The sequence below is a fragment of the Oncorhynchus masou genome, chromosome 3, assembly GCF_036934945.1.
Source record: "Oncorhynchus masou masou isolate Uvic2021 chromosome 3, UVic_Omas_1.1, whole genome shotgun sequence".
NCBI lineage: Eukaryota > Metazoa > Chordata > Actinopteri > Salmoniformes > Salmonidae > Oncorhynchus > Oncorhynchus masou.
Window position 1 is genome coordinate 20,730,887 of NC_088214.1, and position 25,928 is coordinate 20,756,814.

A 25,928-nucleotide genomic window follows, 5' to 3' on the forward strand; every position below is an offset into this window, starting at 1 on the left:
AACTAGAAGCACAAGCATTTTGCTTCACTCGCATTAACATCTGCTAACCATGTGTATGTGACAAATAAAATTTGATTTGATTTGATTTGAACTGCCTCAGGCAGCCATAGACTATGCTGGACACCCCCAAGACAAAACACACCACAAAAAAACCATGTCACACCCTGGCCAGACCAAATAAATGCAGACAAACACAATATACTTCGACCAGGGAGCCACACCTGCCCACGTGAAGAGACAGAGGTTGTAAACTTTTCACACACACCCCTCTTCCTTCCTATATAAGCTCTTGACTACAACATAACTTGCTGTTCTGCGGATATGAGGGTGACGATCCCGTGTCAGAATGGTTCAGATAAAAACTACAGAACGAAGCCAGAATCAGCATGAGCTTTGGTTGCGAATGGTATGAACTTTGAACTCTTATTCACTACAGAAGTGATACCTCCTAGACGTTGAGTTAGCGACCGCAGCTGCAAACGCAGGTTAGGAATGAACAGACAGTATCCCATCTACCACACAACAACGTTACTAGAACTTATCCAAGTGACCACCAGAGACATTCTTCAAAGGACTTGGTTTGGCAACACGGTCTTCCATCTATCACCAACCGACTGAAGCGCAGCTCAGAGTGAATATTTATTGCATTTTCTTTTTCCAAATGGGCGGTAATTCAGAATGCATAAGATACTGTATTTACAATAGCACAGCTTCGCCTCTGTTCCAGTCTCCCGCTCTTTCACTCAAACCCCGCCCCTTTTGTGTAACAAGCTGTCATATCTGTTCCGCCCGCTAGGGACTTTTCCTATGACGTAAAGAATTATCCTGGTATAATTAATTCTTTGTATATGTTATTCTGTGTGATTAGTTAGGTATTTTGTAAATAAATAATTAAACCCAATTTTACATTGCTGATTAAACTTGTTAGCCAGGATTCTTGCAGATAACCAAGAATTTACAACTTTCAGAGTATGAGACTGAAGTAAGATGATGATTAATGTTGACTGCTATGGATGTAAAATAATTACTAATCTTTAAGAGTTTATTCGGAAGATAACAGCTCTATAAATATTATTTTGTGGAGCCCGACTCTCTAGTTAATTACATTTACATGATTAGCTCAATCAGGTGATATTAATTACGTAGAAATTGTTTTATAGAATAGCATGTCATAGCAATTAATCCGGCATAGCCAAAGACACGACATAACTTTCAGTGAAAATGTGTACTTTCAGGATGGGACAGTGACATGTCATCCATTTTGTTCCTTGTCCACCTTCTGCCACAGTCACTTCATGGCCGCAAGAGACCAGCAAAAATCTCAGCCAGACACGCCAGTGACCACATTGTGAAGTTTATCTAGGTGAGGTTACAGTTGACTGTTTTGTTTCCATTCTTAATCCTATTAACTACTTTTAAGATTAGGGACAAATCATGGTAAGATCATGTGTAGCTGTAATTTACATTTTCCCAAACTGTTTGCGAACAGCGACTCATTTTAATAGCGCACTAATGAAGTTCTTGTGTCACAGACTGGGACCAGCATCCAGGGGCATCTGGAGAGAATCATTGAAAGCCTTCAACCCTATCTGCTTGCTGTGGGGACCCAGAGGAGTGTGATTCACAAGTACTTCATTGTGATTGACAAACATGCAATACCTTGTAAGTCACTAGACATTCTTGCCTGTTTTGATGAGCTTTTCAAAGCTCATTTTGTCTTCGGTACCTCATACAACCAGGATCTGGTAAATGTGTACAACTTCTTGCAAACCACAATTTATGAAATTGATGTTGATTACCACTAAGGTTAATCTTAGGGTTGCAGAGTTGAGGTCTCAGATGCTGCATTGAGTTACTAAAAGTTTTGAAGTTGCAAACGGTTAAAACGAAGCATAGGAAATAACCTTTTTCATTTCACACAGAAACTTCTTCATATCATTCATCTAAAATGTTGTGTTTTGCTTGCAAAAGCCCCCAGGCAAATGCTAATTCCTTGACAAAACACCTGAAGTTGGTCCACGGATATTGTCCTGGAAAGACACTTGGTCTTAAATGCGGTCAAGCTGGTTGTTCACAAGTTTATGTCACTTTTTTCTGGGTTCAGAAAGCATCTTTATAAAGCACATGAACCTTGTTCTGATCATGGTGAAGGCCCCTCTACAGCTGAATATGTAGCAGGAAGTCATTTTGATGACTTGCCATCAACAAGTTCCCCTTCTTCCATGGAAGAGATAGTTGATTCTGTGAAGAAGTGTCTGTCTATACAGGAGCCTATTAAAAGGGACATTGAGAGCGAAATTGATCAGTGTTTTGAAAAAAATGAAAATCCTTTTGTTGTATTAAATTCTGAAAGTAAGAAAAGGCAGTATTTTACAGAAAAGTGGTGAAGGTTAGACCAGTTGAATACGTCCTTGGTACTAGATTTGATACAGAACATAATCAGACTACTGGAGGCTATGATCATATTGTTGTTACTGATAAATATGTTTACATCCCAATTTTGAAAACATTACAGTTTATTTACAAACACCCTAATCTAAAGGAGATCATGCAGATGGATTCCAGTTTATTTAACTAGGCAAGTCAGTTAAGAACAAATTCTTATTCTCAATGGCGACCTAGGAACAGTGGGTTAACTGCCTTGTTCTGGGCAGAACGACAGATTTTTACCTCGTAAGCTCGGGGATTCGATCTTGTAACCTTTTGGTTACTAGTCCAACGCTCTACAAACAATGTCTTGATGAACATTTTAATGCAGATAGAGTTGGGTGTACAACAGAGGGACCTTATGTAGTTGATGTTAAAGAGTTTTTCTGTCACAAAGCATTTGATATACAGATGTTTTACAGTTGTGATGATTCAAGTTTGTTTATTGTCCCATACTGTTTCCTGTGATTCTAAACACTGCACAGTAAGCTCTTTAAAACCATGATGTATTGTATTGCAATATTTACTTTTTTATTTACTTTTAATAAAGTGGGGACAGATGCCAACATTTCATTTCTGTACACAATTTTATTTTATTATCATCAGTATTTTGATGTATTGCAAATGCCTTACATTTAAGAATAAAGTGCCTTTTTAAATACTGACTTCTGATTTATTGACGTTAAGTTCAGTTGTACAAATGCCATTTTTGACTGATAATATTAAATTATATATTGAGTGAATTGGCAGAGTTTTCATTTTAAGCAAAATAGAGTAAATTATGGTTTGTAGAGTTAAATATAAACACTGAATAGAGTAGAAATAACTCTGAAAATTGAACTCTGCAGTAATTTCTACTCTATTTAGACTGGGACCAAATGTTATCTTTTGTAGAGTATAATTGTATTCAATTTCATAGCGTGTACATAGCCATAATATAACATTTGAAATGTCTCTATTCTTCTGAAAAATTTGGGAGTGTAATGTTTACTGTTAATGTTTGATTGTTTATTATCTATTCCACTTACTTTGACAATTTAAACATGTTTCCCATGCCAATAAAGAAAGCCCTTTGAAATGAATTGAGAGAGAAAGATAGAGAAAGCTGGGAGAAGGGGACAGAAAGTGAGGAAAATTAAAGAGAGAAAAAACAAAATCACCCACAACGGACAGAAAGCAGGGCCCCAGAGCTTCAAAAGTTGCTTGGGGTGAGAAATGAGAGAACAACCCAGTAAATGTCAACAGTAAAACTCCTAAATAAGACTCCCTACAGTCAACAACAGGGGTACAGCTTAGATGTTATACTTAATCAGTGCGTGACATCTTTTTACTTCTTTTGAAACTCTCTCAAGGCCATCAGACTGCTAAACAGCCATCACTAGCACATCAGAGGAGGATGCCTATAGACATAAATTAGAAGTCACTGACCACTTTTAGAAATGGATCACTAGCCACTATAATAATGTTTCCGTATCTATCATTATTCATCTCATATGTATAAACTGGCCTCCACACTATTCTACAGTATCTTAGTCAATTTTAAATCGTGTTTACATACTGCATCACCTATTTCATATGTATATGCTGTATTGTATTCTGTACTTCACCACTGACTGTTAAACAGCCATCTCCAGCACATCAGAGGCTGCTGACTATAGACATAGATTAGGAATCATTGGCCACTTTAAGGAAATGAAACACTAGCCACTTGAATAATGTCCTGTATCTGGCTTTACTCATCTCATATGTGTAAACTGTACTCTATACTATTCTACAGTATCTTAGTCACTTTAATTGTGTGTAAATATTGCATCACCCATCTCATATGTTTATACTGTATTCTATGTATTTTAGACCAATGCTGCTCTGACATATATGTATATTCTGAATCCATTCCTTACTTAGATTTATGTGTATTTTGGGTATATGTTGTGAAACTGTTAGACATTACTGCACTGTCGGAGATAGAAGCACAAGCATTTTGCTACACTCACTATAACATCTGCTAAACACGTGTATGTGACCAATAACATTTTATTTATTTATTTTTTTTACCTTTATTTAACCAGGCAAGTCAGTTAAGAACAAATTCTTATTTTCATTGACAGCCTGGGAACAGTGGGTTAACTGCCTGTTCAGGGGCAGAACGACAGATTTGTACCTTGTCATCTCGGGGGTTTGAACTCGCAACCTTCTGGTTACTAGTCCAACGCTCTAACCACTAGGCTACACTGCCGCCGATTTGACTTGGGCAGGAGCTCACCGGAGCGGAGTACCAGCACCTCAAATTTTCTACTGCTTGAGTTCCTATTCCTCTTATAGAATATTAGCTCAAAAGTATTGCTCCTGAATCTAAATATAAACAGTAGTGGCACAGAAATGAGTACCGGCACCTATTTCAGTCTAAGTCAAACACTGTTCTCAATTAAGAATAACAACTACATAAGAATCATGATCTAGAATCTAACTCTCTAGGATAAAACCCATACCTCTTCACTCATGCATATATAATGTTGGCTCAGAGATGATGGTTCTATAGTATGGTTCTAGAATGAAACTGCTGTGTTTTTGGGGTTGAGCAGTCTGGTTGAGTGGTTTGGCCAGTCGTTCTTTTGAGAGGCCAGTAGAGGAGCATCTGTTAGCCGTGGGCTAGCGGCAGGCAGGGCAGGATGAGTTGAATATATTGTGACATTAATGAGGTTGACACCGTCCCTATGATGGAGTGGCTGTGTTTTTGTGCCAGCGAAGACTAACACCCTTAAACGCTCTCGCTGTTAACCCCTACTGCCCCTGTCCTCTCCAACAAAACTCTGGGACAACGACCCGTACACCACACATGCACCCATTCACGCACAACAAACACCATTGCTTGGCAAAATGATTCTCATTCAATCCAGTCCAGCTCACACAAATGATTCTTCCTTGAAGCAGATGTATTGAGACGAAATGCCAAAGTGTATCTCTGTTGCAGAAATAATACTTTATTCTTTTCTTTCATTAATATGGCATTTTGTAAGAGTTAAATTATATAAATCGCTTGCTACAACAATCTACTTCAGTTGGCCCTATATTAGTTAATTTCCTCCATCTACCTTGCTGGTGCTGAAACACAGTGGCATGTTGGGTAATTAGTGGTGAATCGTCTCCCTGGCGGGAGGGGCTAATCAGTGACCTGTGGGTTTCATTTGGAGAGACAGCCGTGGCACCGTGCTGGACTGGATGGGAGACCCCCGCTCCGCTCATTCATTTGTCTAAATTAATTACCCCACCTCCACCAGAGCTCCTGGCAAGGCCAGCTATTCTAAAGCCTCTTTGGAGAGTTTGAGTGTGGCCGCTTGCCGGTTGATGCTCCCGCACCCCTAACCTGTGAGCATCCGGACAGGCTCTGCGGTCTGGGAACTTTGGGGTTCCGGGGGGAAAGAGGATCATTATGGCTTAGCTTGATCCAAAAGAAGGCTAAACTACAGCCTCTCTGCTATCCACACTGGGGTCATAATTCTAAAAACAGCTGAGAACAAGGGATGAGAAAGAGGGATGAGAACGAGTGATGCTGCATCCATTCTCACAGACACTGTGTCCGTTCGAGAAGGAGGGAGTTAAAATGAGTTCGCAGGTTTCGAGGGGTTAGTGATGTGATTCATTTGTATTACCACACAGCCCCTGCAGGCAGCATGTGGGAGCGGCAAATTATTTCTGAACCAAAGTGAAGTAGGAGGAGGGCTCGCCTCCTCTCTCTCCTCTCCTCTGGTCGTCAGAGCAGAGCTATTACCTGGCCATGGCCAAGGGCCCCGCATGGCGCTCCAACCTACAGAGGGGTGACAGTAAAGTGGCCAGTGCCGGTGAGGGATAGCCTTCCACATCCGTTCACGCTCCCGGACTTCTTCCTCCCCAAATGAGACACAGGGGAGGAGGGGTGAGGGAGGTGTCTGTCTGTCTGTCTGTCTGTCTGTCTGTCTGTCTGTCTGTCTGTCTGTCTGTCTGTCTGTCTGTCTGTCTGTCTGTCTGTCTGTCTGTCTGTCTGTCTGTCTGTCTGTCTGTCTGTCTGTCTGTCTGCCTGCCTGCCTGCCTGCCTGTCTGCCTGTCTGTCTGTCTGTCTGTCTGCCTGCCTGCCTGCCTGTCTCCCTGCCTGCCTGCCTGCCTGTGTTCTCTCACGTGCATGCCAGACAATTAGAGGTGACGTGGAGATCATGCCGACCGGCAGACACTAATTAAAGGAACAACTCCCCTCCAATATGCTGACTGGAGAAAGATCCCAGCGCTGCATTTCTTGAGAGAAATGTATGTCATCATAATCTATTGATGTACACACACATCATTTATGGCATACAAATAAATACATTTTATTCATGAAATTATTGGGTGATACATTTAACAGTTAACATCTACCTCTGAAAGCCATTGATGGCACTGGAGAAGTCTGATAAAAAATATTAAATGTATTAGTCCTTCAAAAGATACAAACCAATACCAAAACCACCACAAAACTAGCCTACATGTTGATTAGTACTGACAAGTGTTGATATCTACATAAACCTGACTATAATGCAAATCTGTACATTCTACTTTCACATACGAATTTCTAAAAAGCTAAACCAATCGTGTGGATGAACGGCTTTTAAGTAAAACATTTAAAAAGCTGAGGAGCGAGCCGTCAGAACTAGTGTTGCAGGAGACATTCAATCAGATGTGAGGCAGGTAGCTTCAGGTAGCCTAGTTACTGAGTCGTTTAAATTACGTGTCACTAATGTTTAGTAGGAGGTGGGGTGGGAACGCTACACCAGCTGCCTGGGTTCCATCACAAAGCTGCACCATGTCACCACGGTGACACAGTTAACATCAGAACCACTTCAAGTCCAAGGGAAGATGATGATGATGAGACCATAGAGATAGAACAATCTTGAAGTTTAATCTTAATGTTCAATCTTTATAGACGAGACAACAAAGTAAGATTTATATGGTGGGGATCAGATTGGAGATAATATATTCATTCACCTTTTTGCCTCCTATATTTGCCCAACAGATGCTTTGTGATGATAGAGGAGCAGGGCTAAGGTAATGGAATCCTGAGAAAACAATTATTCCTCTTTTGTCCAGTTCTCTGCCAAAAAATAGATATCGGCATTTTAATAATCATTGATCAACGATTACCTATGCGATATTAAGAAATGCTGTTTTCCTCTGACAATCAGTTGTTTAAAATGTCTATTCAATGTCAGTGACTCCAATACAATAAATGGTAACAATGAGACCAAAATATGAAAAACCAAGCCATTTAGCACTTGAGTAGTATATCTTTACATCTTCTCTTAATGTAGGTCAGAAACAGTACAGACACTACAGACCATTCTTCTATAGTGGGACAGAGAGAGTGATGGCAGCCGGGCCCTGTGTGATGGATATGTGACAGGGCCCTGATGGGTCCTGGGGCTCGGCCCCTGGGGTGGGCTCTAACACCATAATGGGCTCCTTAATTACCTGCTCATCCACACACAGGGTCATTAGTCAGAGAGACATGCTGGGCCTCAACTGTCACCCAGAGACAAACAACCCTCATTGGGGAGAGAGAAGAGGGGACCAGACCTTGGTTTACTTGGTGCTGGTCAGAGGCATTTAGCAGGTATGTGCAAAGTGATGTCACACATGCACACTTACCATTATTAATGTAGAGAGAGAGACATATGAGGGGTACTGACCAGTAAACCAAAAGACAGATGAATAGACCTATAGACCGGTAGATAGACAGACAGTACAGAAAGAAACCCACACCAAACAGACAGATGTGGGGTACTGACCTGGTGCTGTCAGCGCCCACCTTGGTGTACCCCTCCAGGGCCCCCTCCCAGACACTGTTGGCCATGGTGTTGCCTATAGCCATCAGCACCATGCTGAGCTCCACAGGCCAGTCATCCAGGTCCAGAGACCTCACCCTCGACAGGTGGGTCCCCAGGTTCCTGTGGATCCCTGAGCACTCTATACAGATCAGAGCCCCCAGGTTCAGACTGGCCCAGTCAGGGTCTGGAAGAGGAGGAGGAGAAAAATAGAGACTTACAGCATTGTAAAACATCCAAGTCTGCTTATCATCTGTGCTCTCTTTGTCACGTAGTGTACAGTACCTGGCACTTAACGTCTTGGGAATCATTGACATATAGCTCTGATGATGTTGACAAGGTACTGTACTCACTGGCTGTATCACAGTCCACACAGAAGCTGTTCCCTCTCACGTTCCTTATCGACTGAATGGATGCCGCGTCACTTTGGCTGCCTAACCGGGACTGTAGGAGAGCAGAGGTGAGAGAGAGGTGAGAAGGAGGTAAGCAAGAGGTAATCTGTGAGAGGCATCATGACTTTACAGTGAGAGAATAGAGGAGACAGGATTTCAGAAAGATACACATCACAAACAACAGAAGGGAAGAGAGGAGGGAGGACTGGAGGTTTTGAATGAAAGACAGGGAGGCAAAAAGAGAGAGAAAGAGAGGGGGGTAGAGAGGGAGAGAGAGCGCACAGACAAAGTATTATATGAAAATGAGTCAGTGTTGCGTTGCGATTCCTCCCCTGTGTTCTGACACAGGCCGTGTTCCCATCTCTGAAGTCTGTCAGCTGTAATAAGAGCTCCCCCACACTGCACTGCACCTGTCTGACACACAGCCCAACACATGGCAGCTCAGAGAGAAGAGGGGGGGGGGGGTGACGGGGGAGAGAGAGGAGAAGAACCAAGAGAATTTTGCATTCACACATCCTAGCAACCAGAGTCTTTCCTGGTCAAGTAACGTGGTCGTGGAAAACCCTTGGGTCTAAACGAATCATGACCGGACAGACCCACTGTCTCCTTCTTCACTGTCTCTCATGCCCACCGTGTTCTTCATGCTCTCACAGGACTGCAGGCTGGCAAAAATCTGGCTCTCAATGGCTGTGACCCACAGCTCTCTCTCCTCAAACGTAGACGCTTCGAAGTACCACATCTGGCCTGTCAGAGACACAATGGTGAACTCAAACGACTCCTCCGACTCTGGAAAACAAAACAATCACACGGACATGGTGAAATATGGCCATTTAAAATCAATGACAGAGGAAATTAAATTAAAATTACTTTCATTATCGAAACAGCTTGGCTATTGTTGGACAATGGTATAATATTTATTCTGTAATTGATCGTTTGCCGTCTATAAAATCTGCCTAATAATAAATGCCATTTAGCAGACACTTTTATCCAAGCAACTTATTGTAGTGATACTCACTGGAACCAGTATCAGGGTACCCTTACAGTAGCTACTCGATACTGATTGTGTGCACTTGAAAATCATAGCCATCACTATGAATTCAAAACAACAGACTCCAAGACAGTTTATTCAAAATACCCCTTTGTATTCATTCTACTGGCCTATTTCTATTCCCGATTTCCATCCATCTATTTTTCTGTTGTTTACATTTTCAATAAGAAACCATTTCTTCTTTACTCTGATTAGGCCTTACACATTGTAAAATGGCTGCAGCTATTGTAATTCATTTGTAATACATTTCATGGAAATGTCACCTGTCATCTGCCTGGGCAAGGGCTTTGAAAAACATACGCTATAACACATGTCATAATGCCTCCTCCGTTCACAAGTAATTCATTAAGATGATGATAATACAGTAGAAACTGACTGATGTAAATCTTCTAGTCCTCGGCACATGCTTGATCTCATAGACAAATGATTTGTAATTACCTAATTAGGGCCAAGCAAATATAGCAGGCTCATTTGCATAAAGCATGTTTCCCTGCCTCCAGTCGGAGATTGGAGAGGAGACTAGTCACAATGTGAATGGGCTCCTCCAACACATCTCTCATCAGCCCCTTCTTTGCACACCCAGATTTGATGTACTAAATGGAGGCAAACCAGCAGTCTAGTATAAACAGGTCAGAATTTAGGAACATGTGATTCCATGCCAGGTAAAAGCAGAGGTTGTGTGTGCTGGGGTTGGGAGGGACACAATACTGAGCTTTTATTTTGTAGGCACTGGACATTTAGAGGTTGGGGGGTGTGTACTCATTGGTCCCTCGGTCTATACAGAACCTGATTTAGCTGATTTGGATCGGAGTGTGGAGACTAAATCAATCCCAATTCTCTAGGGGAGGGTCTCCTCTTTAGGGGGAAAACTATAATCCAATTAGCTCGACACCAACTTCAATTACCTGATTTAGTTTGAGACATCAACTACATGTCACAGAATCAATAAATACCTCAGAGTGTCTTATTTAAACGTAGAGGTAGGGAAAATGTATGTTTAGAAGTCTGGGTTGGGTTGTGTTAAAAAGACACTCACTGGTGTAGTCTAACATCATAGGAGGTTTATAGTTGTTTTATTAAAACATTTTGTGTTAAAAGGTCCGATTAACCTATCAAGAATAACTTGTTAAGAAAACAGAACAAATGGCAAAAAGTTTATAATTTAATAAAGAAATTCAGTCATTTTTGATGCATGAAGCCTTTATGTAATGAATGTGTCCTTTCTTCTCCTCAAATGTCCCATCATTTTCCATCTAGAAAAAAAAGCATGGCATTTAGATATGCAGCCTAGTTTTCCTCAGAGTCCAATGATGTTACACTTCTGCATTCAGCTTCTAAAAACCTGAACAAAGCTAATTATTTCGTTGACTGGCCAGGCAATAAATTGGAGGCATTAAAACACTTTCATTATGGAGATTAAAAAAGCAATGAATGGCTGATTTTTTAAACTGATGAGGATACTTGGGAAAACAAATCTAGCTCTTCATGCGTGGAACAGACCAGTACAGGCAAGAGATGAGCACTTAAAAGGCCAAACAAGCTGACAAAAACATTGACCAAACCAGATACTAGAATAGGCAAAGCCCCTATTACCCACTGACGTGAACATCAGTTCTAATAATTATATATCTATAGTAGCGTCATAGTATCAGAGTGACAACATTAGTATCATAATATGCTGACAGAGTTTGTTGATATTGCTTTTTAATGCAGAATCTGTCACAGCCTCACTTGGAGAGGTAATTCCATGCTGTGAAAAGTCAAAGTCATTCTGTACCATGTTAGCACAACGATTAAGGTCAAAATGTCCTCCTCCAAGACAATTTATACCAGGAGTGAACAATACAATGAGGTATTATTGTTGCTATTTCAAGGCCATCTGCTACCATGATGATGACTAAGACAGCTAGTGCTCCTGATGTTACCCAATGTGTACATTTAGCCCACAGCTAACAGAAGAACGCATGTGGGGATTCAAGCACACATTAACACCTGCAATTAGCATTAACCCTGTGATCTGATCATATAATTGATCCAGCAGCTACACAATCAACAAGTCTTTTCCAATTAGATGTGTGTACAGAGACAGGGCAGTGGGTGGACATGGAGCAACATAAGCTAAACCCAATAGGAGGGAACTGCTGCTACTGTGGAGAATCAGGAGGTAGATATGATGATTACCTTAATTAACATATAACACAAAAAAATAAATGAGAGCCTAATGGCTGTGGTGTGGTGGTGTGAAGCGAGATGAGAGAAGGCATCTTCTTCTACAATGTCTGTCCTCCTGTCCACAATTTACCATGGATCATAAAACTGTTAGTTAGAGGGCTTTTAAGTTCATGGTTCATCAGCCTGGTTGCCTTTAAACAATAACAATGACATAAAATGTATAAATAATATAAACTGCAGATTTGGTCAATTAAGAGACACTAATTGGTATCGTTAGATATTTTGAAACAATGAGATCAGGCCTCTGAGCATAGATATTTAGAGATCATTGTTCCACGTTTGATGCTGAGCTGTCTCTACTCCTAATGACTGTCCCTCCACTCCACAGCAGATGGTCCACTGGGAGAAGTGGGGAACGGTGGACCAGATTAGCACCACTGGGGTTTGGGCTGAGTCCAGCTGAGCTGTCACCGGAAGGCAGGGCCAGGGAGGGACACATCTATTCTGCCTCACACTACCTCGCTCTTGAAAGATTGATTCATTGACCGTCTCAGCAAGGCCTAAAGGTGTGAGTGCACGTGTGTGCATCATCATCAAAATTGATGGACAGCTAAGAGTACTTGGACGATACAGTATATTGTAGAAGGAGGTGGTTGGTGCGGCATGACATCCAAGGTATTATTTTGTATGTATGATGGTATGTACAGTATGATGTGTTGTGTAGGTCGCATGCAAAAGGCGGTCAGTTAAAGAAGTGCTCTCCGTTCCTGTGAATTAACCAGCAGTTGGGAAGTGCAGGTCAAGGCGGTGCCATCTGTAAATGTCACAGGCACTGCTTGCTCATTTTACACATCATTAAAGCCATTATTCCTAACCTGTATCAGAGCAATCAGGAGCAGGGCATTACTGAGACACACACGGGCCCCAGGGGAACCGCACCACACCAAAACTCAGAGAGGGAGAGAGGAGGAGAGAATACACGCTCTCCATCTCTCTGACACAAACACAGACGCGCATAGATAGACACACATGCACGCACAAGAACAACAGGGGCACGCACTCACACACGCGCGCACACACACCCACAAACTACAACAACCTAACAAAGACTCACAAAACCAACACTCGAGCCACAACCTAATAGCAAAACTACACTTAGCGATACGGCAAGTGAAAAAAATGGTCAATTACACAATATATCTATGGACAGTGTGTAGTGTATAGTGCCGCCCATATGAGAATCTTGTAATTCCTTTTTCTCCAACGTGTGTTGGATGGTGTTTGGGAAGCGGAGGAGCGGAGGAGCCATTATCGTAGCTCCTCTGGGCTCCAGGGACAGCTTTGGGAAATGAGACACGGTACAGACCAGGGAGGGAGTCAGTGACAAAAAAAGGTATTTAGATAAACATCCACCATTAGCATAGGGTTGTTAAACCTCCATTTCCTAATCCTCTGCTGGACTCCAGAGGATATTAACCCTCAACATACTGAGTTGGAGGTAGAAATCCAGGACACTCCATTTAGTATGATACACAATAAAATCAGCAAAAAGAGAAATGTCCTCTCACTGTCAACCGCGTTTATTTTCAGCAAACTTAACATATGTAAATATTTGTATGAACATAACAAGATTCAACAGACAAACTGAACAAGTTCCACAGACAAGTGACTAACATAAATGGAATAATGTGCCCTGAGCAAAGGGGGGTCAAAATCAAAAGTAACAGTTGCCAGGAACAGGAATATTCAGACTTATGGATGCCACGCTTTAGATAAAATACGGAACGGTCAACCATTTATTTGGGAAGTACACTGGGAGCACCATTTTGTTTATCAATATCATACATTTTACTACAACGGTATAATTAGGCATATTGTGTTTCATGCAAATGTACAAGACCAGAGTAGTTGGTAATTATTTTAGACCACATTTTCAAGACATCTTTGTCCACGTATTTCACTGAAAGAATAAACGTCTTGTTTTTGAGATGATAGTTTCCGGATTTGACCATATTAATGACCTAAGGCTCGTATTTCTGCGTGTTATCATGTTATAACTAAATCTATGATTTGATAGAGCAGTCTGACTGAGCGATGGTAGGCAGCAGCAGGCTCATAAGCATTCATTCAAACAGCACTTTCGTGCGTTTGCCAGCAGCTGTTTATGACTTCAAACCTATCAACTCCCGAGATAATGCTGGTGTAACCAATGTGAAATGCCTAGCTAGTTAGCGGGGTGCCCGCGAATAGCATTTCAAATGTCACTCGCTCTGAGACTTGGAGTAGTTATTCCCCTTGCTCTGCATGGGTAACTCTGCTTCGAGGGTGGCTGTTGTCGTTGTGTTCCTGGTTCGAGCCCAGGTAGGAGTGAGGAGAGGGACGGAAGCTATACTGTTACACTAAAGTGCCTATAAGAACATCCAATAGTCAAAGGTATATGAAATACAAATGGTATAGAGATAAATAGTCCTAAAATTCATTCCTATAATAACTACAACCTAAAACTTCTTACCTGGGAATATTGAAGACTCATGTTAAAAGGAACCACCAGCTTTCATATGTTCTCATGTTCTGAGCAAGGAACTTTCTTACATGGCACATATTGCACTTTTACTTTCTTCTCCAACACTTTGTTTTTGCATTATTTAAACCAAATTGAACATGTTTCATTATTTATTTGAGGCTAAATTGATTTTATTGATGCATTATATTAAGTTAAAATAAGTGTTCATTCAGTATTGTTGTAATTGACATCATTTTTTATTTGTAATAATGTTTTAATTTTAATTTTATGGTCCTCCAATAAAATCGGTATCGGTGTCGGCGTTGACAAATCATCATCGGTCGACCTCTAGTTGCGATTGCCTGTAATGATGACAAGCTCAGTCCGATGATGCTGTGACACACCGCCCTAGACCATGACGGACCCTCCACCTCAAAATCGATCCCGCTCCAGATTACAGGCCTCGGAGTAACGCTCATTCCTTCGACGATAAACGCGAATCTGACCATCACCGCTGGTGAAACAAAACCACGACTGAAGAGCGCTTTTTGATAGTCCTGTCTGGTCCAGCGACAGTGGGTTTGTGCCCATAGATGACGTTGTTGACAGTGATGTCTGGTGAGGACCTGCCTTACAACAGGCCTACAAGTCCTCAGGCCAGCCTCTCTCAGCCTATTACGCAATATGGAGGGATTGTGCTTTCCTGGTGCAACTCGGGCAGTTGATGCTGCCATCCTGTTCCTGTCATGTAGGTGTGATGTTCGGATCCTGTGCAGGTGTTGTTACACGTGCTCTGCCACTGCGAAGACGATCAGCTGTCCGTCCTGTCTCCCTGTAGCTCTGTCTTAGGCATCTCACAGTACAGACATTGCAATTTATTGCCCTGGCCACATCTGCAGTCCTCATGCCTCCTTGCAGCTTGTCTAAGGCACGTTCACGCAGATGAGCAGGGACCTTGGGCAGCTTTATTTTGGTGATTTTTAGAGTCAATAGAAAGGCCTCTTTAGTGTCCTAAGTTTTCATAACTGTGACCTTAACTGCCTACCGTCTGTAAGCTGTTAGTTTCTTATGACCGTTCTACAGGTACATCTTCATGAATTGTTTATGGCTAATTGAACAGACATGGGAAACAGTGTTTAAACCCTTTACAATGAAGATCTGTGAAGTTATTTGGATTTTTACTTATTGTCTTTGAAAGACAGGGTCCTGAAAAATTAGTGGATTCGGGCATTTCAGCCACATCCGTTGCTGACAGGTGTATAAAATCAAGCACACAGCCATGCAATCTCAAAAAACAAACAAAATTAGTCACATGCACCAAATACAACAGTAGACCTTAGTGAAATGCTTACTTATGAGCCCCTAAACAACAACGCAGATTAAACAAATAAGAGTAAGAAAAAAAAAGTAACAAGTAATTAAAGAGGATCAGTAAAATAACAATAGCGAGACCAAATACAGGGGGGTACCGGTAAAGAGCCAATGTGCAAGGGCACCGGAAAGATGAGGAAATATGTACATGTTGGTAGAGTTATTAAAGTGACTATGCACTGATGATAACAGAGAATAGCAGTGGTGTAAAAGAGGGGGAAGGAGGGGGGGAATGCAAATTGTGTGGGTAGCCATTTGATTAGGTGTTCAGGAGTCTTATGGCTTGGGGGAAGAAGCTGTTTCGAAGCCTCTAGTCTGGCACTCCGGTACTGCCTGAAGTGCGGTAGCAGAGAGAAGAGTATGACTAGGGTGGCTGGAGACTTTGTCAATTTTTTGTCCATTCTACCCTCTGTAGTGCCTTGCAGTCAGAGCCGAGTAGTTGCCATACCAGGCAGTGATGAAACCAGTCAGGATGCTCTCGATGGTGCAGCTGTAGAACCTTTTGAGGATCCGAGGACCCATGACAAATCTTTTCAGTCTCCTGAGAGGGAATAGGTTTTGTTGTGCCCTCTTCATGATTGTCTTGGTGTGCTAGGACCATGTTAGTTTGTTGGTGATGTGGACACCAAGGAACTTGAAGTACTCAACCTGCTCCACTGCAGCCCTGTCGATGAGAATGGGGGCGTGCTCTGTCCTCTTTTTCCTGTAATCCACAATCATCTCCTTTGTCTTGATCATGTTGAGGGAGAGGTTGTTGTCCTGGCAACACACTGCCAGGTCTCTGACCTCCTCCCTATAGGCTGTTTCGTCGTTGTCTGTGATCAGGCCTACTACTGTTGTATCATCGGCAAACTTAATGGTGGTGTTGGAGTTGTGTCTGGCCGTGCAGCGATGAGTGAACAGGGAGTACAGGAGGGGACTGAGGACGCTACCGAGGGGCCCTGGTGTTGAGGATCAGCGTGGCAGATGTGTTGTTACCTACCCTTACCACCTAGGGACGGCCCGTCAGGAAGTCCAGAATCCAGTTGCAGAGGGAGGTGTTTAGTCCCAGGGTCCTTAGCTTATTGATGAGCTATGAGGGCACTATGGTGCTGAAGTCAATGAATAGCGTTCTCACATAGGTGTTCCTTTTGTCCAGGTGGGAAAATGCAGGGTGGAGTGCAATAGAGATTGCATCATCTGTGGATCTGGTGGGGCGCTATGCAAATTGGAGTGGGTCGAGGATTTCTGGGATAATGGTGTTAATGTGAGCCATGACCAGCATTTCAATGCACTTCATGACTACAGATGTGAGTGCTACGGGTCGATAGTCATTTAGTCAGGTGACCAGGGTACAGGCTCTATGGTGGTCTACTTAAAATATGTTATTACAGGCTCAGACAGGGAGAGGTTGAAAATGTGAGAGAAGACAGTTGCCAGTTGGTCAACACATGCTCGGAGTACATGTCCTGGTAATCCGTCTGGCCCTGCAGCCTTGTGAATGTTGACCTGTTTAAAGGTCTTACTCACATCGGCTGTGGAGAGCATGATCACACAGTCTTCCGGAATAGCTGGTGCTCTCATGCATGCATTCAGTGTTGCTTGCCTCGAAGCGAGCATAGAAGTAGTTTAGCTCGTCTGGTAGCTTGTGTCACTGGGCAGCTCTCGGCTGTGCTTCCCTTTGTAGTCTGTAATGGTTTGCAAGCTCTGCCATATCCAACGAGCGTCAGAGCTGGTGTAGTATGATTCGAACTTAGTCCTGTTATGACGCTTGCCTGGTTGATGGTTCGTCGGAGGGCATAGCGCGATTTCTTATAAGCTTCAGGGTTAGCTCTTCCCTGCATTAAAGTCCCCGGCTACTACAAGCGCGGCCTCTGGGTGAGCGTTTTCTTGTTTGATTATGGCGGAATACAGCTTATTCAATTCTGTCTTAGTGCCAGCCTCTGATTGTGGTGGTATGTAAACAACTACGAAAAATACAGATGAAAATTCTCTAGGTAGATAGTGTGGTCTACAGCTTATCATGAGATACTCTACCTCAGGCGAGCAATAGCTCAAAACTTCCTTTGATATCTTAGTTATTTACAAAAATACATAGTACGCTGCCCATTGTCTTACCAGATGCCGCTGTTCTATCCTGCCGATACAGCGTATAACCAGCCAGCTGTATGTTGATAGTGTCGTCACTCAGCCACAAGTCTTAATATTAAAACATCTGCCTTCATGTAAATGTGTTTCCATGGCTGAGCAGCCGTATACAAACCTAAGATCACCATGCCCAGTGGCAAGTGTTGGCTGGAGTGGTGTAAAGCTCACCACCATTGGACTCTGGAGCAGTAGAAATGCGTTCTCTGGAGTGATGAATCACGCTTCACCATCTGGCAGTCCGGCGGACGAATTTGGGTTTGGCAGAAGAACGCTACCTTCCCAAATGCATAGTGCCAACTGTACATTTTGGTGGATGAGGAATAATGGTCTGTAGCTGTTTTTCATGGTTCGGGCTAAGCCTCTTAGTTCCATTAAAGCTATAGCATGCAATTACATTCTAGACAATTTTGTGCTTCCATCTTTGTGGCAACAGTTTGAGGAAGGCTCTTTCCTGATTCAGAATGACAATGCCCCTGGGCACAAAGCTCGTCGTGTTTGGAGGACAAAGAATGGACAAAGAATGCTGAGTTGCATCCAAAGAACACCATACCTACTGTGAAGCATGGGGGTGGAAACATCATGCTTTGGGGCTGTTGTTCTGCAAAGGGACCAGGACGACTGATCCGTGTAAAGGAAAGAATGAATGGGGCCATGTATCGTGAGATTTTGAGTGAAACCCTCATTCTATCAGCAAGGGCATTGAAGATGAAACGTGGCTGGTCTTTCAGCATGACAATGATCCCAAACACACCGCCCGGGAAACGAAGGGGTGGCTTTGTAAGAAGCATTTCAAGGTCCTGGAGTGGCCTAGCCAGTCTCCAGATCTCAACCCCATAGAAAATCATTGGAGGGAGTTGAAAGTCCGTGTTGCCCAGCAACAGCCCCAAAACATCACTGCTCTAGAGGAGATCTGCATGGAGGAATGGGCCAAAATACCAGCAACAGTGTGTGAAAACCTTGTGAAGACTTACAGAAAACATTTGACCTCTGTTATTGCCAACAAAGGGTATATAACAAAGTATTGAGAAAAACTTTTGTTATTGACCAAATACTTATTTTCCACCATAATTTGCAAATAAATTCATTAAAAATCATACAATGTGATTTTCTGGATTTTTTCCCCCTCATTTTGTCTGTCATAGTTGAAGTGTAACTATGGTGAAAATTACAGGCCTCTCTCATATTTTTAAGTGGGAGAACTTGCACAATTGGTGGCTGACTAAATACTTTTTTGCCCCACCGTATGTGATTGCTACACACAGATATACCATTTAATTTACAATTCATAATTTAACACAACAACAAACTCTTGAATGATGTTTTTATGATGTGCGTCCCATAAAAAAAGCCATCATAGGCGGCAGGTTGCCTCGTGATTAGTGCGTTGGACCAGTAACCTAAAGGTTGCTAGATCGAATCCCTGATGTGACAAGATAGAAATCTGTTGTTCTGCCCCTGAACAAGCCTGTTCCTAGGCTGTCTTAACTGACTTGCCTAGTTAAATAAAGGTACAACTATGATATTATTTTGTGATACAGCCTAGCCACAGGTTTCACACATGTAGCTTGTTGTTGTTGACACTAGCAGTTAAGAGCTTCTGCCCTTGAGCAAGGCAGTTAACCCCCAACAACAACTGGGCGCTGATGATGTGGGTGTCAATTAAGGCAGCCCCCATGCACCTCTCTGATTCAGATCGGTTGGGTTAAATGCGGAAGACACATTTTGGTTAAATGCATTCAGTTGTGCAACTGACTAGGTATCTCTCTTCCCCACTACAGTCAGAGGCCCCATGTGCAAGGTAAAGTGGGAGGTCTCTAATCATTGATTAATGTAAATTGGAATTAAAATTATGGCATTAAGTTAGCTAAATGAGAAGGAGTAGGGTACAATGAGCAACCGACAGGTATGCGGTTGTTCAATCTGAATGGAGTTGCTGTAGACAAGGACGGGGAGGGCAGCAAAATAGCCTCAACTAGCCTAGCTAGCTAACTAACATCTGGCTATTTTAGCTTCTTTACATTGATTTGATGCAGTAAAGACAGGTACTGTCAGATGGGATGATAGATAACCTACAGCAGGGATCATCAACTAGATTCAGCCGTGGGGAAGAATTTTCTTGAGTGGATTGTCATGGACATAATAAAAATATATTAGATTGCAAATTGACTGCAAGAACACCAAACAGATATAATATTTGACTAAAATAAGATAAATCTTGATTTAATTTGGGGACATTGCCCTACATTGGGTGCTGTCTTTCGGATGGGATGTTAAAATGGGTGTCCTGAGTCTGTGCGGTCATTTAAATTCCCATGGCACTTGTTGTAAGAGTAGGGGTGCTCACCCCGGTGTCATTGCTAGAGTTGCAAGAAAAAGTTTGTGAACCCTTTGGAATTACCTGGATTTCTGCATTGATTACTCATAAAATGTATTCTGATCTTCATCTAAGTCACAATAATAGACAAAAACAATATGACTAAACTAGGCAGGGTAGCCTCGTGGTTAGAGCGTTGGACTAGTAACCGGAAGGTTGCAAATTCAAACCCCCGAGCTGACAAGGTACAAATCTGTTGTTCTGCCCCTGAACAGGCAGTTAACCCACTGTTCCTAGGCTGTCATTGAAAATAAGAATTTGTTCTTAACTGACTTGCCTGGTTAAATAAAGGTCAAATTAAAAAAATAAACACACAAACAGTTGTACTTTTCAAATTTGTATTGAAGACATTGAGTAATCATTCACAGTGCAGGATGGAAAAAGTAAGTGAACCTCTGTGTTATCGACTTCTCCAAAAGCTATATGGAGTCAGGTGTTTCAATGAGATTGGAGGGTTGTACAGGTGCCCTGCCCTTTAAATGAAGACACACAAAGCTTGGATACTGACAAATCTGTTCTTCTCCAGAAAGTGTCCAAAGTGAGAAAGAACCCAAGGGTAACAGCAAAAACCTCCAGAAAACTCCACAAACAACGAAAGTCTGTTCATGTGTCCACTATCAGAAAAACACTGAACAACAATGGTGTTCATGGAGAGACACCACGAAGGAAACCCCTCCTGTCTGAAAAATACATTGTGGCACGTCTCAAGTTTGCCCAAGACTACCTGGATGTACCACAATGCTTCTGGGAAAATGTGCTGTGGACAGATGTGACAAAAGTTGAACTTTTTGGGAAAAATGCACATCACTGTGTGGAGGAAAAAGGGCACTGCACACCAACACCCTCCCAACTGTGAAGCATGGTGGTTTGTGGCAGCTTTGTTGCCTCAGGGCCTGGGACGCCTTGCAATCATTGAGGAAACAATTCATTCAGAAGTGTATCAATACATTTTACAGGAGAATGTCAGGGCAGCAGTCCATGACCTTAAGCTTAAGAGAGGTTGGGTGATGCAACAAGACAATTACCCAAAGCACACAAGTAAATCAACTAAAGAATGGCTGAAAAGGAAGAAGATTTGTGTTTTGGAATGGCCAAGTCAGAGTCCTGACCTTAAGCCAATTGAGATGCAGTGGCATGACCTGACGAGGGCTGTGCAATCAAACCAACCCAGAAATATTGTTGAACTTTAACAGATTTGTAGGGAGGAATGGTTCAAAATTCCTCCTCAACATTGTGCAAGTCTTATAAGCAGCTACATGAAACGTTTGGTGGAAGTTGCTGCTGCTAAAGGAGGAAGTTACTAAATTCAAGGGTTCACTTACTTTTTCCAGCATGCACTGTGAATGATTACTCAATGTCTTAAATAAACATTTGAAAACTACAACTGTTTGTGTGTTATTAGTTTAGTCAGATTGTGTTTGTCTATTATTGTGACTTAGATGAAGATCAGACCACACTTTTATGAGTAATCAATGCTGAAATTCAGGTAATTCCAAAAGGTTCACAAACTTTTTCTTACAACTGTAAATGCCCAACCTGGCCACATTCCATCATGGCCACCTAATCATCCCCCTCATTTCTGACTGGCATATATCACTCCTAACCTCTCCACCTGATAGCTGATCTGTGGTGAGCATTCTTGCCCAAAAACAGTTGCCATGCATCACTGAGGTGGGTGCTACAGATTGATGGTGGATGAGGTGAGTTTCCCCCTACTATGTAAAGCGCATTGAGTACTTCAGTTAGTAAAAAAAGGCTATATAAATCCAATCAATTATTATTATTTGTATAAATTCACATCTCTCTATTATGTGTTGAAACAGATTTCTAAAATGAAAATCACTTGGAACTGATTTCCTGGTGTTTTTACAGTCGCCAGTTGGGGAACTTTGACCTAGCGAGTCAGTGACTACTTTCTCTCTCTCTCCCTCCTGTTTCACACACACCACCGGCCCCTGGCCATCCCCCGCCTGCTTCAACACTTACTCTCCCGAGTCGCTAAGGCAGCGCAGCAAACAAGTGTCCAAGTTTAAAGAAAGTAAAAACAATCCATGTATTTCAATTATCCGGATATGCGAGAAAAAAATCATGATATTAAATTACCAAATTATTTAAAATGCCCATCCCTAATATAACCCCTAACACACTGAGGTAGAGTGGAGGTCTCTGGGTTACCACTCTGGATATTATTGTACATACTTTATACCCTAACCTCAATGAGAAAAAGAGTTAGGGTTAGGGCTAGGATAAACAGTAAAAAGTGTTACTGGGTTACCGTCAGTTGAAGGTAGATGATTATTCTCTGTGGAATGATACAACTGTCAGGATCGTCGTCAAGGAAATGACCGGACCAAGGTGCAGCGTGTTAAGCGTACATTATTTTATTTTAAATGTCGCCAATAAAACTAACGTGAAGCTCTGTAAGGCTAAACATGCCACTAACAAAGTCAACAACCCACAAATGAGAAAAGGAAAAAGGCTGCCGAAGTATGATAGACAGCTGTCCCTGATTGAGAGTCATACCCGGCCAAAAACAAAGAACCAGAAAGCATACTTTCCCAACCGAGTCACACCCTGACCAAACAAACATAGAGAATGAAATGATCTCTATGGTCAGGGCGTGACAACAACAATGCTATCTACACATAAAGGTAGCTTCTGAACACCAACTCAAAGAAGAGTAGTCATTTGCAATGAACCTCTCTGGTTTCAAGCCAAATCATTTTCAACCGACTCACATCGAGCTGCAGTTTATAACAAGGCTACCTGTGAATACAAATCTGCCATAAATGCAACTGACAGAACATGGCAAGACATAAGTTTAACTGGTAAACATGAACATTTTTTAATTATTAGAAAAAATAATTTGTGTCTAATAATTGTTGTCAACCACTTAAAACCTCACTGCTGTCCCCCTGACAAGATCAAATGTCCTCATCTATAAAACTGTGAAGGATCTGAACCACCTCTCTTCTTCTCTCCTCATTTCTTCCCCCTCTTTCGCTCTCCATCCCTTCATCTCTGCCCGTCTGTTGCCTCTTTCCACTGAATACGCTAAACCCCACATATCAAACAATGAACATTTGATACACTTTCCTTCTTTTAAAAGATAAATAGATTAATGAAGCCTGACAGTCTGTAGTAATCAGAAGGGCCTCCCCCAGAACACAACACTTTATCGCCCATCGATTTTCCAGTGGGTTTTAAAGGAGGGCGGCATGCGGGTGGTGTGCAAGACGCCGGGCCGCTGCTGAGAAACACATTAAGAGGCTGTCAGTTGTGTCGCCATGCATCCTGCATCATTCTTTAAGCACATGAGAAGTTCATTACACTGCACACGGCTCTGGCAGTGCAATGGGATATTAGGGGCTGTATCTGTTGTGCACTTCAGTTGACACGCAGTTGACATGGTGGAAAGAATTCACTCTGCATGTCCTGCCTCTACTATATGCCACTGGAACTGTTCTCGACTAACAAAGGAAGTTAATGTGACTTTCAATCAATAGTCAGACTGCTTAATTGACTTCCCTGACTAAAATGGCCCAAAATAAACATTTGACATTTTAGTCATTTAGCAGACACAGTAGTGAGTGCTGCAATCTAAATAACATAATAAAAAAATCCCCATCAAAAGCCACCACATCCGCTATGCCACGCTTCCTCATCTGCGGTGGAAAGTGGCCGAGCTACACCTGTGTTTGTCAGACCATGAGACATCCCGAAAATCGGTCTTCATACAAAAACATCTGTAGCGTCCGAACGAACACGATGGTGGTGTCCGTTTTGCTCTACGTCCCCCACAAGTGTCACGGGACTCGTCTGAAGTTAACTGGTCCCGGTTAAAACATTTTATGGAAGTATGGAGGAAGTATTGTGCCTACCCCCAAAAAAGGGTTCAATATGTGTAAAAAAAGATTTACCTGAGCTTTCTATATCTCCCAGATATAGGACAAACACTTCAAAAACGTATTCCTTATGATGTATTTTTTGACAGTATTTTTTTCAATTTATGAATGTGTTATTCAATGCATTTATATGGGCTATAGTAGTAAAGGCCAAATTTAATATTTTATCAAAACATTTTAATATACTTTTTTGATACCTAAAGTGGTCCTAAAATTCAAAATTAAATAGCAAAATTATCCATGATCATCTTAAAACAACGCCATATGTCAGCTTAGACATTAGTGGCTTAGACCCTGAAGCAATAAGCAATAAGGAATGGAATTAGGACGCATGGTATGTAGGGAGCAACATTTTTTCCTGACCACATGATCTGACCAGGAAAACTCTTGACCCAAGTTGAAGTCTATAACTAGGATCCAGGGGTTTTCCTGGGTAGGTAATGTGGTCAGGAATATTTCCCTGGCCCTACTAATTTATAAACATAACTGCCTGGCTAAGATATCTCCTTGGCTACAGACAAGACTTCACAGTAGCAACAGTTTCTCAAGACCCCTTTACACAACCTGTTCTTCCCATATTGACTAAAATGACTGATCACCTTAAAAAGCTCACACTCCTTTGATTTATGACGCTTCACAACAACTAAAACTCAATTTCGGCCTGTATTCCAGGGCTCTGATTGCCCAGTAAATGAGATAAACTGATATCAATTTATTCAAGGATCCAACCTCTCCCTCCCTCCCTCCCTCCCTCCCTCCCTCCCTCCCTCCCTCCCTCCCTCCCTCCCTCCCTCCCTCCCTCCCTCCCTCCCTCCCTCCCTCCCTCCCTCCCTCCCTCCCTCCCTCCCTCCCTCCCTCCTTCTTTCAAGAGACACAACCTGCACCCAACACTTGAGTGATTCTGATATTTAAGCAATATGTCTGTATTTCAGAAGCATTCAGTAGAACATACAATCTGAAGCTAATAGAAAATCTCAGAGATAGGTAAAAAAAATATATATATACAGGTTCATTTGCCTACAACAGCAACACGTGCTAAATGACTACGTTGAACTTGCCAGAGCTTTGAAATTAGAATTCAGTGGTTCTGCGACTCACAAACACGATAGCTCACTGGCTAACATGGTCAAACAAGCTCGGAACGAACACCCACTATCATAGGCTTCGTTCCTACTCACTGAAACAGGCATGGAAGACCTGTTACCATTTAAACACATGTTTCTGTCGAACATGTATCCTACCTTCATTACCTACTTGGGCCCTGCCGCCCACGCTGGCTTGCCTATCTTACAACTCAGAGAGCTTGCAAGAACAGCTTTTGAGGCATCATAAGCTCGCAAAGCTAAGAGCTCTGACCACTCGGTTTTGAAGTTTGACCTGGAGCACTCACTCCAGTCAGAGGGTGCTTTATCAGGTACTGGAGCGTTAAGAGATGATGCACAACAACAGTTTCTACAACGAAACTATGATTCCAATAACCTCCGCAGCCGAAATAACTGTAAAGTACGTCGCCATCAAAACGACTACCGCTACAATCGACCTGTTCACTACATTCCTGCACCCAACCCACACAAAGTGTCAGAGCACAAGGGTAACAAAGAGTTGAAGGATGTTCAAAACGTAGACCAATGTTCTCCAGAAGTTCCACTACGTGAAGACCTAAAGCGAGAAACATTTGAGAAAAGGGTAAAAGATAAGTCACAGGGACTAGCCGGGGAATTACCGGACACCAGGTCCGCAGGAATTAACACCAATAGCAAGGACGTTAAAATTCAAATCTC

The 25,928-nt window shown here is 42.3% G+C and overlaps 1 protein-coding gene across 2 annotated transcripts in view; it reads right to left on the minus strand.

Annotated features, from left to right (window-relative positions):
* The window catches only part of LOC135512514 (arf-GAP with GTPase, ANK repeat and PH domain-containing protein 3-like), a 271,006-nt gene that overhangs the window by 15,883 nt on the left and 229,195 nt on the right, over window positions 1-25,928 (minus strand). For both annotated transcript variants that reach the window (XM_064934621.1, XM_064934611.1), the window contains exons 14-16: window positions 9,279-9,433; window positions 8,609-8,699; window positions 8,220-8,442 (exon numbers count right to left, since the gene is read on the minus strand). In XM_064934621.1, the coding sequence (XP_064790693.1) occupies window positions 8,220-8,442; window positions 8,609-8,699; window positions 9,279-9,433 (469 nt within the window). The remainder of the gene's footprint in view (window positions 1-8,219; window positions 8,443-8,608; window positions 8,700-9,278; window positions 9,434-25,928) is intronic.